Source organism: Melanotaenia boesemani, chromosome 7 (assembly GCF_017639745.1).
Source record: "Melanotaenia boesemani isolate fMelBoe1 chromosome 7, fMelBoe1.pri, whole genome shotgun sequence".
NCBI classification, from domain to species: domain Eukaryota; kingdom Metazoa; phylum Chordata; class Actinopteri; order Atheriniformes; family Melanotaeniidae; genus Melanotaenia; species Melanotaenia boesemani.
The window spans coordinates 29,951,063-29,966,759 of NC_055688.1; the positions used below are offsets into that span (position 1 = coordinate 29,951,063).

At 38.0% G+C, this 15,697-nt stretch overlaps 3 protein-coding genes across 6 annotated transcripts in view; 1 reads left to right on the forward strand and 2 right to left on the reverse strand.

Annotated features, from left to right (window-relative positions):
• Positions 1–902, reverse strand: part of pdlim7 (PDZ and LIM domain 7) — a 30,058-nt gene extending 29,156 nt beyond the window's left edge. The window contains exon 1 of the mRNA XM_041990435.1: positions 725–902. Coding sequence (XP_041846369.1) covers positions 725–754 — 30 coding nt within the window. The 5' untranslated portion in view covers positions 755–902. The remainder of the gene's footprint in view (positions 1–724) is intronic.
• Positions 903–7,382: 6,480 nt separating this feature from the next.
• cltb (clathrin, light chain B) lies at positions 7,383–13,190 on the forward strand. Of its 4 annotated transcripts, XM_041990336.1 has the most exons (7): positions 7,383–7,805; positions 8,776–8,822; positions 9,069–9,186; positions 9,433–9,544; positions 11,382–11,402; positions 11,779–11,832; positions 12,172–13,190. In XM_041990336.1, the coding sequence occupies exons 1-7, from the start codon at positions 7,643–7,645 to the stop codon at positions 12,341–12,343; spliced, it is 687 nt and encodes a 228-aa protein (XP_041846270.1). In that variant the 5' UTR covers positions 7,383–7,642; the 3' UTR covers positions 12,344–13,190. The 4 variants fall into 4 exon arrangements, with proteins under 4 accessions (XP_041846270.1, XP_041846272.1, XP_041846271.1 ...); XM_041990338.1 differs by lacking the exon at positions 11,779–11,832; XM_041990337.1 differs by lacking the exon at positions 11,382–11,402.
• Positions 13,191–13,387: 197 nt separating this feature from the next.
• higd2a (HIG1 hypoxia inducible domain family, member 2A) lies at positions 13,388–14,691 on the reverse strand. Its single transcript, XM_041990340.1, has 2 exons — positions 14,495–14,691; positions 13,388–14,084 (listed from the first exon to the last, which is right to left on the reverse strand). The coding sequence occupies exons 1-2, from the start codon at positions 14,670–14,672 to the stop codon at positions 13,918–13,920; spliced, it is 345 nt and encodes a 114-aa protein (XP_041846274.1). The 5' UTR covers positions 14,673–14,691; the 3' UTR covers positions 13,388–13,917.
• Between the last annotated feature and the right edge of the window lie 1,006 nt (positions 14,692–15,697).

Genomic DNA, 15,697 nt, shown 5'->3' on the forward strand with positions numbered 1-15,697 from the left:
TGCTACTTTTTGCAAGACTGACACTTCACTCTCTAGATGGTACAAACAGTAGTTTCAATTGCAAAAAACTTGGATTAATCATATATATATATGAAAATGGGATATGAAAGAAAAACAAACTGCTTATAATCACACATTGACACCCAAGCAGCAACAGGTAATGAGGTTATATTTAATTTGTGATAACATAACACTGCAAACTGATTATTCACTAAACAGGTTATATCAAGACAACAGAGTTAAGATTATGAACCTGAATGCAATGCTGTTAATTAAATATTTCCTTCAGCATAAAACCATCCAGCAAACCTTGAAGCTAAGACAATATAGTTCAGTTAAGTTTGATTTGTTCAAATAACATAAGTTATTAATTACTATTTGTAATGTCCTATCGTGCCAGATCTACTTGAATGTAAATTACACGGAGTTTACTTTTAAACGCTTTCAGGACAAGGAGTGATTCATTTAAGTTTGTGCTGTGAGATTAAGACAGGCAGTCAGAGGAGGAAGCTGGACGGCACAAAACTACAAACTCGACTGGAACACATTAGTTAGCACAGCTAGCCCGATGGACTTCACAGCAGCAAGGCAACCTTTTAAAAAAGAAAAGAAAGGAGCAAAAAGTATCCCGTGCAATTACTAAAAACCCTTTGAAAACGTTAGTTTTACACATCAGACACATTCAAAGGAATGTTGGGATGTTTGGAAGTATGAAGTAGCTTACCTCTTGTCCCTCACTGTGCCCGGCAGACATCACGAGTCAGTGTGCCAATTAAAAAAAGAAAAAAAATAATAGTCTTTTTGTCGGCAACTATTTGGACTTCCTTAAAGCGGACGTCAGGAAGCCACCGCAGATCCCCCTGGTGAACACCAAACTCATTCCCTCAAATACTTTTCCAGTATGACTCGTCTGAAACGTCACAGGTCACGTGGTCCGAGGCTCGGTCTGTGAACCGGGAGAGGTCGTGCTGGTATCAGCTGCTACACCATCCACTACCAATACAAGTCATCAGAAATTATGCACACAATAAAAATCTTTTCCATCTGTTCCCCCAGGTGAATTTTCTACACTAAATGCCAGTTAAATAATCTAATTCGATAGCAGGTTAAACTAAACGGTTAAAAAAAAAAGTGATTGTATTTAGCTGCTTCTACATTCAAACACTTCCATGTTCTTATTTCTATTTTAATTAATTTAGTCAAGAATTCAATTTTAATGCACTACATTTATCTTACATATACTTTTTAGGTCAATACTTTATGTTCAGAGCATAAAGTTTTGGATTTTTTTTTATTAATTATTAAAATACATAAATATTACATTATTATCTGGCCAGTATGTTACAAATAGTACAAATATCTTAACTGGCCAAAAGCAAAAGGTAACCATAATTACTTAGTTGATGTATTCTTTTTTTGTATCTTCTTCTTCTTGTTGTGCTACTTTGCAGTTCACTACACTTTAAAGAGATTTTGCATGTTATTTTTTATAGAACAATTACACAGAATGGCTAATATAATGAGGTTTTCATAATACATCACAATGCTAAACATTACACAAGTTGTTTAAACATATTTGACTTTTGATATCATATAAATTGCAGCATGTGTAGAGATCCAGTCTTTAAATGTCTATACATTGTGAACAGCTCCTCACATCAGAGATTACTTTTCCGTCTGTTCAACTCACATAATTACATTTAATGTTCAAATAGTCCATGAACCTACAAATGTCAGAAATATGAGAAAGAAAAATCTAAACTCTGAATGTAGATTTGTGCATTTGTTTTTGTTCAGTATTCCTAAATAAGCCCCCCGATTGGTGTCCCTGAATTTATAACTTTATATAAACTTTATTTAAATTAACTCCTCCTCCCACAGCTACAATTGTAAAATGCTTCTGATACATAAAATAATATTTATGATTATATTATATATTAATGAAATGAATGAAATGAAAAATACTTTATTAATCCCAAAGGGAAATTCAATATTGTAGTAGTAGTAATTTTTTTTTTTTTTTTTTTTTTTTTTTAAACAATCACATTAATTAATTAAGGGCTTTGTTCTTCAGCCTGATAGCTGCTGGAAGGAAGGATCTTCTGTATCTCTCTGTCTTGCATCGGACTTGAACAAGCCTCCCACTGAACACACTCTGTTGTTTCGTCACGGCGTTGTGTAGGGGGTGTGAAGGATCTTTATTATATATTATTATATAATGGACTACTTTCAGTATTTCCTTTAAGTGTGTACTGAAAAACATTTCTTACTATTCCTCCAAATTATGATATAACTTTGGTCATGTTTCTAAACAGAAAACCTTCATGCGCATGTCAACTTTTTGAGTTGTTTTTTTGGTCATACACAAATGTACGAGCATGGAGCTGTCACCCAAATAAAAAAAGGGACCTTATCACCTTATAACGTGATAGTTTTATTGTAAAAAAGTGAAACTTATCAAGCTGCAACATGTAGGAACCGTTTTGGGGTATTCGTGTGTACTTTGTTTGGGCACTAGGTGGCAGCATTGTGTAGCCTATGTCAGAGAAATCTACCATAACATTAGATGTTTCAACCGCACTGCTGGCCAATGGCGGCCATCTTGCCACAGTCAGCTCGCTCACACAAATGGTGCTTTCAATGGTACTTGCACTTTATAAATAACCATAACTTGCTCAATTTGATAGCGATTTTTTTGGGGGGGATTGGTTTATTATAAACAGAGATGTATATTAATTTAACTATGTAAAATAATTTGATTTATTACATGTTTAGTTTAAACATGTAATAATTCAAAATATTTTATTATATTAGTCATATTTGTATTATCTTAACACATTATAATACTGTAACACATTAACATGTTAACACATTATAAATTGTATTATAATACAGTTATAATACATTATTCTTATTATTCAATGTCTTTAACATCTTGGACATAAAAGTGACATATATTTGCAATTCAAAATAGGTACAAAATTTACAAATATACGTGAAGGAATGCAGCTTGTTGAAATCCCCACCCTGTACAAAGAACTAGGCTATTGTGGAGATATAAACATTGAGGACAGACATAAAAACAGAGAGATGTGTAAGTGAAACAGTGGAGTTGAATTTAACACTAAAAAGGTCTCCGAGTTACACTTTTAAATACAATTAAATTACCCAACTTAAATTTCAATAGACAGATACACAGGGTATAGCAGAGTGAGAGAGAACTTCAAACCAATACAAACTACACCTCAGTCATCAAAGTACAAGCTCAAGTAAAACAAAATTGAAAAGAAAATTAATTAATTAATGAATAAATAACAACAACAACAACAATAATAATAACAATAATAATAATAATAATAACAATAATAATAATAAACAGTCCCACAAAACATGGCTTGGAGAAACTAGTCTGTATTACCACAGACCCCATCTCAATCGAGATCTCAATTTCAATCAAAATAATGGTGATTATCATTTTTCCCATAATCGAGCAGCTTTAGTACAGGGGTGGATCCAGACGGCTGTCCAATCATCCAGGCGGGATCACACAGCCAGATTAGCATATCCTAAGGCCATGCTGGGTGCATGGGTGGACCCAGATGGCTGTCCAATCGGCTAATTGGGATCACACAGTCAGTTCACCATATCCTGTGGCCGTGGGCTGTAACACACACATCTACAAGACACAAACCCCAAAAGGGTTGGTGGCACTTATGCAGGTTACATGATAAAACATGATACTTTTGAACAAAACACATTATGCAAATACAAACCAAAGTTACCATCAGCTAAAAAGTTGGCTGCACCCCTCTGTTGAATCTCCAAGTTGAATTCTTGAACGAGCAAACCCCAACGCATGAGTCTCTGATTGTGATTATACATACGATGAAAGAAAACGAGAGGGTTGTGATCGGTGTACACAATAGTTGGCAAAGGGCCAGACCCAAGGTACACCTCAAAGTGCTGGAGAGCGAGTAACAAGGCCAGTGTCTCTTTCACCACTGGTGGAATAATCGAGCTGGTGCCGGTTGAATTTCCGTCAGAAATAACAGATGGGGTGATCAGAACCATCGTCACCTTCTTGAATCAGCACAGCCCTAGCACCAACAGCACTAGCATCAACTTCCAGTTTGAATTGTTTAGTCAGATTAGGAGCAGCAAGAATGGGTGCGTGAGACAACAATGATTTCACATTCTCAAACGCGTGTTGACATTCAGGGGACCATGAAAAGATCGTCTTTGGACTGAGCAATGTAGTTAACGTGTTCACAACAGTGGAGAAATTATGGCCAAATTTTCTGTAATATCCTGTCATACCCAGAAATCGGCGCAGTTCTTTTCTGGTCAACGGAACTGGGAAGGCAGAGATAGCAGCCATTTTTGCATCCACTGGACGGACCTGTCCCTGACCCACCTGCCTACCCAAATAGGTGACAGTGGCTTTGCCAAAATCACATTTGGCCCGGTTGAGGGTAAGGGAGGCGTCTCTAACCGGCGTGAACACTTGTTTTAGAACATCTACATGTTCGTCCCATGATGAGGAATAAACAACAAGGTCGTCCAACTATGCATTACACTTAGTTATTCCAGAAACGAGTGTGTTTACAAGTCGTCAAAACGTAGCTGGTGCATTGCATATGCCGAATGCAATGACTGTGTATTGCAAAAAGCCGTCTGGAGTTACGAATGCAGAGATGTCCAAAGCCCTTTTTGTGAGGGGCACCTGCCAATATCCTTTTAACAGGTCCAGTTTACTGACGTACTGGGCGGCACCAATTGCGTCCACACAGCCATCAATATGAGGCAAAGGATACGAGTCAACAACAGTAACAGTGTTTACTTTACGATAGTCTGTGATGAAGCGAGGAGAACCATCTGGTTTTAGTTCCACTAAACATGGAGAACTCTAGGGGCTAGAACTACGTTTCGCAAAGCTATGTTGTAGCATATACTCAACCTCAGAACGCATCATCTCCCTTTTAACAGGGTTGTCTCTGTATGAGTGCTGTTTTATGGGGCGAGCACCTCCTACATCAATGTCATGTTCAATAACCGAAGTACAAGTTGGACTATCATTGAACAACGATGGGAATGAATGCACTAAGGACACAATGTCATCACATTGGTCCTGCGTCAAATGCTCAAGTAAGGAAGGAAGTTTTTCTAACATTGATGAATTAGGTAACCGAGGGGACTGCAAAGATGGTGAACCGAATCAAAGACCATCATCAGGAACATAAACAGAGTCCTGAGATGCTATCAGAGCAGTCCCACTAACAGGACATGAATCTTGATTAGGCAAAGTTACTGTCAAGATTGTGCTCTGTGTGTGTCTGAGTTTTCAGGTGGGAATGAGCATGTTGCCATGGGGACTCAGGGCGGAGTCTGGAGCTTCAATTGTCACCACCTGCAGCTCATCATCCTGCTCGTTATCCGGATCATCACCCGGCTATTTAGGGACAAGCAGGAGCTCCAGTCTTCGCCAGATTGCCTCTCTTTACCATGTGGTAATCAGGCCACCCTTAGTGATTCTCTTGTACCTTGTTGCATACAACCTGACCTTGTTATCTCTACTCCTCAGCACCTTGATACTCACACCTTGGAACTAACAAACAACCCTGGATCTGGATTTCCCTTTCTGCCTGCTTATTGCCTACAGTTTGTGCCTGCCTGTTCGCCCTGCCTGCCACCCAACTCAGGCACCGCAACTGGAGACCATTCCCTGGCTTTACCCCTCCACCATCATACCACCACTGGATCATAGTAAGCCACTGACCTGTCATTTCCCTTTCGTACTACGGTCCCTGACCGTGACAATTACGGGAGGATAGGGGTCCTGGGTGTGGTAAAGTTTCAGCATGTTTATGTGACAAACAATGCTTTTCCATCTTCTTTCAGGAGTGCCAATCACATAATCGGTCTCACTTAAACGATCATGGATGTCATATGGACACAAAAACCTGGCTGATAGTGACAACCCAGGAATGGGTAACAGATAACAGATGGGTAACTTTGTCACCAACCTGGAAATGGTGAAAGACAACAGAACGATTGTAACAGAGTTTCATGGACTCCTGAGACTCGCCAAGCATTTCTTGTGCAAATGCATGCAAGCAGTGCAAATGCTCAGAACTGCAACACATAGTCTAGTACAGGGGTGGCCAACGTCGGTCCTCGAGAGCCACAATCCTGCAGGTTTTCCAAAGTTCCCTGCTCCAACACACCTGACTTAAACTAAAGAGTCATTGTGCAGATCCTTATAGGCTGTTGGATCCATTTATTTGAGTCAGGTGTGCTGGAGCAGGGAAACTTGGAAAACCTGCAGGATTGTGGCTCTCGAGGACTGATGTTGACCATCCCTGGTCTAGTACATTCGTAATAGTGGGTGAGTCTGTAGTTGTTCACCACTTCTTCCTACTGTTTGGACTTTATTCCTTTTTTCTGTTATGTAACCTTGGAATATATAATATCCTGGGGTTATTTGTGTAGACAGAGTGGCATCTGTCATATACTCATGTTTAACATTGTTCTGTGTTTGAACCCATATTACAGGAGTTTGGGAGTGGCCAACCCAGCACTTCAGAGCTACAGGTGTGGGTAATTAAGCAGAGTAGACCAAGTGGGAGTAAAATGGTTTAGCCTAAATCAGAGCAGGTGTTTCTACATGGGTATATAAGCAGAGCTAGAGAGTAAGGAAGAGGAGAATGTGTTGGCTTTTCAGGAAATACTTTTTGGATTATACTCCGGATGCAAATCGGATTAAAAATTTGCTCTTCTTGAATAAATACCGAGACTGCTGAGTGAGTTTGTTCCACTTATCCAAGGGGTTTGGCCCAACTACCTTACAGCTGCCATGCTGCGTCATTACGCATGACACAGCTCTTGGACATAGTTATTTTCTGGGTTATCGCAAGCAGGTGTGTTTGTGCTCATGGTACTGAATGGACCCAATGAGGCAGTGAGGTGCATATAGCCTTTATAATTTTCATTTTTATTTTCAGAAGACAGCCATAGGCGTAATCACTGGTACATGTTAACTAAAAGCAGCGCACACACACTTTCTATGGCAACGCAAACACGCACGCACCGTCTCACTGCGCTGCGCTGTTATAATCTATGTTATAACGTCATAAGTTTCACGTTTTTACAATAAAACTATCACGTTATAACGTGATAAGGTCCCATTTTTTTTATTATTATTTGGGTGACAGCTCCACGCTTCCGTACAAAAGTGGTCTTTTGTTATTGTCATAACTATTAAATTTGCTTTAACACACCACAAGCATGTGACTTCTGATCAATTATGTAGAGGCACCAGATGACCAGGAGATGGAGACAAAGTACAACAAAATAAAATTGGTACCCTCTGGGTGCTGCCCTTGTTCCATCATCATAGTCGGTGAACAAGTGCAGAAATCATGAATCACCAGTGAGGGCCTTAAATAGAAGCATATATTGTTTATTCCAGACGATTTAAGTACTTGCCCCGCTGTCCGCTATAATTTCTTTGGCGCAACGTTTGCTGGATTACCATATAAAGTTGCTAGTTTTTAAGCTGAAGAACTGATATTGTAATTTTGTGGTTTTAAGGTCGGATCGTTAAATCTGCAAGGCTCGGTTAAACTTGTACTTCTTATGAAAGATGGCTGACAACGGAACACACCCGACCGAAGAAGACCCAGCCGCTGCTTTCCTGGCCCAACAGGAGAGTGAAATAGCTGGAATTGAAAACGACGGAGAAGGATTTGGGGCGCTGGAAGGAGCGGACGATCTGCAGCCGTCTCATCCGCAGACGGCCAACTATGGTAAGTTTTTCACTGAGCTAATATCAGTGTCAGCTAGCAAGCAAACGAGCTAACTAGCATACTGGTACTTGCAAGGGGTTGATAAAAGTTTACCATATAATACTTCATTCCAATTTGTTAGAAAAAAAAACACTGATTGATACAGTTGGGTGGTATATGTATCAAAGTAGTTTTATAAATTCTGCTATTTTGTAATAAACTGTTGAGTATTAGCTTTGTAGCCTAACTAGCTGATGACAGTGCGTTTGTTTTGTGCACCGGCTACGTACGTTACGTTTGTAGTAATAGTAATAATACCATACAACATCGTGTCATGTAGTTTCAAACCATGAAACGTGTCACTAACGATTATCTTACCTAAGATAAACAGAGTAAAGGTAACGTTGTGACTGAGATAGATAACTCAAGTGAATACTTTCCCAGTGTTATACCAAATTCTGTAACCCTTCAGATTCAGTGATCTGGTTCAGATTTTCTGCCAGCGTGACCCATAATAAGGCATGTTTAAAAATCGTCAGGTCCCAGTTAATGACTGCCATCAGTTATTTATTTATTTTACTTTACTTAACTATACTAACGTAAAAAAATAAGGTAAATAAATTAAAATTTAGCAAAATCTTACTTTATTAAATTAAATAACAATACCAAGACGTCACAGAGTGATTTCTTTGGTAACACTTTCATAGGAAGGTCAAATCAGAATAATACAGAAAAACGGATGCAATCTTGGTTCAGAGAACTTAACTCTACACCTGAAAATCCTGTCATGTTTGCTAACAAACACCAGTCCCCAAACAGGTGCTGCTACATTTCTGAGGTATTAATGTTTCAGGAAGAAAGTGACACTAACAGCAAAGTGCTGAACACACAGTATGTTACAGCAGACTGTGAACAACTGTGATTGAGAAACTAAGAGAGGAATTTCATCTTAACATTAAACTTGTGTTTCTTTCTTTTATCCTGATGTTAGACCTCTTTGGAGAAGAGCCTACAGCAATGAATGGAGATATGTTTCAGGTGAGCTCAAGTCTGTATCTTTAATTAAAAGTCCACCTCTTTCTATCAGTACACTTGTTTAGTCAAATAAATTATCAAGATTTTTGGTTTTTTGTTTGTTTTTTTTTACAAAATAACAACAAAAATAACAAAATTACTTCTGCTACTTGATGTTTTGAAAGCGATGTGTTTGCTGTCAAGCCCATGCATGAACTGAATGGCTGCTTTTAACATAAATGTTAATAAATGTTTTATTTCTTACAAAAGGAGTCCAACGGCCCAACAGACAACTATGCAGCCATCGCCCAGGTGGACATTCAGAGACAAGAGCCGGAAAGTTTACGCAAGTGGAGGGAGGAGCAGAAGACACGCCTTGAAGCATTAGGTAGGCAAAGATGCCCCATTTGGTTATTAATTGGAAAATATAATGCACTTCTAAATTTGTAGCTGCAGTAAGCCACGTTGATTTTAAATCACTTATCTTTTACTTTTTATTCTTATAAGACCAGGGCTGCAGCGTATCTGCATGCATTGTACACAGATATAATCACATGTGGATCCCTTTCCTCTCTTTGCACTCTGTTATAGACACTGTGATAGTATTTATTTGCTATTGTTGCACCCTAAACAGACTCAGCTTCCAAGGCAGCAGAGGTAGAATGGAGGGAGAAAGCAAAGAAGGAGCTGGAGGACTGGCATGTACACCAGAATGAGCAGATGGAGAAGAATAAGGCCAACAACAGGTGAGTTTCTAACAATTCCCTTGTTAATATACAGAAAAGTTGCAGCTGGTGATTATGCCAATTATTAATAAATTCATAGTAATGTTGCATTGTAAGATACATATTAATGTTCTCAGTTGAAATCAGATAAATAAAATTTGTCCAAAAAGTAAATCACGTGGTCCCTAACAGGTTTTAAAATTACACAACCTCAGATGAACATCATGTGAAAAATTACACTTTGTCATTATTTAATGAATAAAAGCTGAGACAAAATGCTGAAACTGTGTGTTTAAAAAAAAAAACTAAGTTCATCATTATTATCTCCATAGGATTAAGTAGCAACACATGATCAGAAAATGGAAGAACTTCTATAAAGCAGAAGTTTTGACAGTTTGCTGGTCTGGAGCATTCATGTGTCAACACAATAACAAGGAGGAAAGACATCAGCAACGATCCTTGTGAAGAAATCGCTGCTGTGTTAGGGCTGGGCGATATGGCCTAAAAATAAAATCTCAGATTTTTTATAACCAAATCCGATTTTTTTTCTTTTCTTTTACAAAACATAAAGTTATTAAAAACATTTATTTATTTATATAAACGAATGCCAGCAAAAATAAAGCATATAATGTCATAACTTTTCCACCATATAAACAACTTCATATCTTACATAGAAATATGCGACACAAAGCATCGCTGATCTCTTTCCATCTGGATCCTTATCATACAGGATCCACTGCAGAAATAATTCCCCTGATGAAGGTCGTCTCTTAACGAGCGTTTGTGGGCTAAAGTTGAGCATTTCTCACTGCAGTTATACGCACAGCTAAATCCCAGGCATGAGTGAAGGGTCACTTCACTGAAAATCTGTCAAACACCGTTCTGGTGTGGAGGGAAGGCTAAGTCTGCTGCTAACTAACTATGGAAAAAAAATCCCAATTTTCATAAAAATAAATTGCCAGAAATGGAAAATTCGATTTATTAATTTTATCAATTAATCGTCCAGCCCTGTGCTGTGTATAATTTTGAGTCAGATTTGAGGACATTTCCAAACAAACTGGAGTCCATCATTCTGTGGGGAGGAAGATTATTATGATTTTGAAAACATTCCAGACAATTGACATTCTTCCCAGGAATGGACATCCCAATAAGTTAACAACTGCATAAAGCCCAAGAGTTACATCTCAGAGTCTGCAAGCATCAGTTAGCATGTTAAGTATTGAAGTGCACAAAAGTTAAATTAGGAAAAGGTTGAACATGTTTGGCTAGTTTGGAAGGGTTAACAGAATATAACCTCTTCTCATTTAGCATTATGGTGGATTGGTGATGATTTGGGCTTATTCTGACACTACAGGACCTGGACACATTGCAGTCAGTAAATTGAACGTTACATCACTCCATAGTGACAGTGATAACGTACAGAACAGATTATTTTGTATTATTGCAGCTAAAGAGGGTTTAACAAACTACTCACTAGTCACTGAATTTGTTCGTTTTCTTGACACTTGTACTGCATTTTGGGTTAGTTTTTGTTTTTAAAAAAAGGACATGCTGTAATTATGTGTTGTTGCTCATATGAGAATCTAATTAATCTTGTTTTAAGACAAGTTAAGGAACAGTTTAGTTGTGTTTTTTAATGTATGTCCCGATACATAAAACCTTAGAGTTGAAAGAAATTTTTCCCATAAGTAAATATTGTTAGATATTGCACAGCTGACCAGAGCTGGTCATTATTGCCCCTACATAGACAGAGTGTCTGCTACATGAATGTTGTACCATATGTTATTCCTACAAAAGTATCACAGCCTCTCCTTTTCTTGATCAAGCTAACCGGTTCTTTTCTCACACTTTCCAACAGACTCTGTCCAAGTCTGGCACGGTATCACTCTGCATCTGTAGCTGTAGTTATTTTCATGGCGCTGAGAGACAGTCCTCTGATGAAACATTAATCCAGGGTGCATCTAGTTCAAATGTCTGGAAAACAAAACAGGAAGTGTGCTTGCTAGAAGGAATGCAAACAGCAGGGTCTCTATCCGTTTCCCAGCGGTCTGCATATTCCTGAAATTCTCCACTCCTCCAAGCTTGTTCATTGGCAGCCAACATTACAGAATAGTTAGTGGAAAATTTTAAGCTCATCAGAACTTTCTCTCAGCCCTTTTAAATGGCACCCTAACTTAACTCTGCTTGTTGTTTGACACTGAAACTGTTCTCCTCTCCTTCTTTTTCCTGCTTTCTTGGGCTTGCCTGCGTACTAGGATTGCTGACAAGGCTTTCTACAAACAGCCCAACTCTGATGTTATAGGCTTTGTGTAGGTTTAGAGTTCTTATGCTTTTTAATGTCGTCTGCTCTGGCTCCTTTCAGTTATTACTTTGCACCTGATGCATGCTCCCGCCTTAAAATAACTAGTTTTTGAAGGTCTAATTTAGTGGGTTTTTTTGCATTTTATCGATCTTTGCAAATGTTGGCATTATGTTTCTAAGTCATAAGAGTAAATACTTAACAATGTGTATCAAAAAATGCATGAAATTCATATCAAGCAAAAAGACGCTATTTGTGTTTGGTTAAGCATCATGTTTTACAGCTTTCAAATCCTTCCAGTACTGCAAGTCATTTATATTTTTCTCTCTGCTTTCCCTCCCACGTGCAGATCGTCAGAAGAGGCTTTCCTGGCGGAGACTGACGGCGACAGTCCGGGATCCGAATGGGAGCGAGTTGCTCGTCTCTGTGATTTCAATCCAAAAACCAACAAGCAGGCAAAGGACGTCTCTCGAATGCGCTCCGTCCTCATCTCTCTCAAACAGACGCCTCTAGTTCGCTAGACATCGTTTGCAGACTTTTCTTCTAGTAACATTGCCTTTTCAGTTTTAACCTCACATTACATACAAATAATTTGTATGCCCTTTTGTTTTTTCATATTCCCCAGTATGTTTATAACCTTTTAAAAACTTCCTGCCTCTCTTGTGGCCTATTATATTCTAATAATATACTTAACTTGATGCTCCTGTGAGAAACTGTTACATTATATTTTACTTGGTCAGCAGTATCACCACTATACTAAGGAAATATTGTTACTTTAAGTTAAACATTTTTCTTCCCCCTTTAACTTTTAAATTATTAAGTTAACTTTATTGCATGTCTCTACTAATATTTTAAATGCCCAGTTTTTACTGTAGTTTTATAAATCAACATTTAGGTATTACAGATTAGATTGTAACCACTTATGCCTCTTAGAATCATACACACATTTTTCACTGTCACTGCATGGCATCCCCGATTATCATATTTAAGGTAGCTAACATGCCTCTTTTACAAACTTAAGATTGTGGCCTTTCTGCTCTAGCTCTTCACTTTGAGTATGATGCTAGATGGTTTTACTCTAAAATTGGGCGAGATTCCAGGAAAAACAAACAAAAAAAAAAAAAGATGAATCGCAACCAAAGACTTCCATCATCTAAATTTGGAGCTCACGATTTACACCTTGTTTCTTATTTCAGATTTTTCATCATTTCTGTGTTAAACAAACACATTATAGATTTTAAATACAGCAAAATGTCATTTTCAAAAGTGATGTCTGCACATTGCTTCACATGTTGCCTATTTGGACATAATGAATATTAAAACAGTGAATGTTAAAAGGGAACTGGAAAATAAAAAGTTTGAGTCTGATCACCTCAGTTTTTTTTTTAAGTATTTCTCTTCAGACTGTTGCCATTGAATAAACCTTGGATATGATCACTTGAATAACAAGTGTTGTGCAGTGCTCCTTGCATATTGGTACATATTCCTTTTGCATGTATGGGACATTTACTCACAATTTAAAGCAATAAAATTGTGATTTCTCTATGAAACAACATGTTCACAGGTCAAGACAAAGAAGTTTTGTTTAATTCTTTATCACATAAAAACACAAATCGTGTTTATCTGTTGAGAAGTTTTTTTCTATTCGTGTTGCAGCAATTAATACATTTCCAAGGTATTTTCAAATAAGTGTTTATTGTAAAACACTTAAAAATAATCTTCTCATTAGAATAAATACATGCTGCATATGAGGTGCATATTTGATGTGAATAAACATTTTTTTATATAAACACAAAACAAAAATTAAGTTTATATCTGTAAACGGAAAATTTTAAATTGGCCATTAAAGTTAAGTCCTGGCTTAGTTGGTCTGTTAAGAAGCTGATTCTGCTTTGTGTTTACACTGCAGGCTTAAACAATCATTTCATCATGATAAGCAACTCCGTTTTTTTAACTTTTATTTTAAATAATATTGGCCTTAACATTTCAATCTGAACAATTCTGCATACATTGTACATCATTCAGATTGTTCAGAGTCCATTTCCATGATGGATCTACTTCCCAGGACAACTGGGGGTGTGACATTGATCCATCTTCACTGCTTGGGTTTCAAAGCTGTGGCAAACACACCTACGATGATGGCAACTACAGTGAAGCCTTGAGCAAAGATGCGTCCCCTCATCAGCATCTGGGACTGCCTGGTTTTCCCTTGATGGAAGGCACGAAGACCGTAAATCAGCGCTCCCGCTGTGCCCAAACAACCTGGAAAATAAACAATTCACCGCTTGTAGACAGGACAAGTACCGTGTAAAAGTGTGTGGTAAGAGGAGACTGCAATGCCATTTAGAAAAGGGCTACTACAGTATTGTAAAGTTATTAATGACAACTCTGTCAGTTTAACAACTACTGAGGTGACGTTTAATAAAACAAAGCATATGACTTTTTAAAGTAAAAGCAGCAACGCGCCAAATTATATGAGGGATAACTAGATTTTCTTTTAAATGCTGCCAACATTAGCTTTGCATTTTCCTACTTTTGTTAAAAATTGTAACCCAACAGTCAGTTTATCATGAATGAAGCATTTAATGCTATGGTGGGGTAGAAATCACCGATGTCATCCAGAGGACGCAGTGTACTACACTTGTGTAACTTTCCCTGCTTGTATAACTCACCTATGGGAACGAATGGGTTCTCCCTGGTTTTCCTCAAAAATTTTTCCTTGAAAGTCTCCTCCCTGGTCCTCGGCAAAGGACTAAAGCCTTCGATGACCGGAGGCCGGGAAATATCAAAAGGGACAGGTCCCGACGGCGGTCCTTCAGGAGGTTGCTCAGGTACCGCTGCCGTCGCCATGTTTGCTTTGGAGGATCGACTTCCGGTTACACTTCAACCCAACGTCACTTCCCGCCTGCTGTGTATCATTTTCCACACATTACACTTTGTTAAAAAACAAAGGTATATGTTTATTTTTTATTAATTTAATAATTATAGTTAGTTGTTATAACTTTAAAATAGGATTTTGAATAAAAATAGCTTGTGTATGCTATTTCTCAAGGGCATTTTTAAAAAAAAAAACACACACCTTTATTAAAGCATTATGTATTTATCGAAAGCAGTGGCACATGTTTGATCGACAGGCTAAACACTGTCATGATTGTGGTTACCACTTTATTTTTTCACTAAAACCACTAAGTGGCACTGTAGTGTGGACTTTAGTGCTCCAAAGACAGCAGAGGACATATGCATGTCTTCTTCCTACTTCAGACTTTTTTTTAATCTCTTTGGGAGGTTCCCTCAAAGAAATTGAAGTTCCATTACACCTCGCAGTAAAAATAAAAAATAAAAACATGAGGTAAGCAGGCAAAATAAAAAATGCACACCTATACATTTCCTATAATGTCTGGTTATAAATATGTAAAACTACTATGCATATACAAATAAGTGTAAATAAAAACTAAAATTATTTGTTTGATCAGTGCTAAGTGGGTAGAGTGGTCGTCTTGAAGCCTGAGGCTTGCCGGTTCAACCCTCGGCTTGTCGAGCTCATGTCTAGGTGTCCCTGAGCAAGACATTGAACCCCAAGTTGCTCCTGACGGGTCATGGTAGAGCGCCTTGCATGGCAGCTTCCGCCATCTGTGTGAATGGGTGAATGTGATGTATGATGTAAAGCGCTTTGAGTATCCCAAGTACAGAAAAGAGCTATATAAATACAGACCACTTCCCATTTTACTGTAATTCTCTGGTATCTGGTTTACCCCACCAGTTGATCTATACACTCCAATTTGCTTCCTGAATAATTACCAGAAATTCAGCTACCAGGCACATCCCTAATTAAACAGCTCCACTGGCATCCTGTTCAGTTTCACATTATTTCTAAA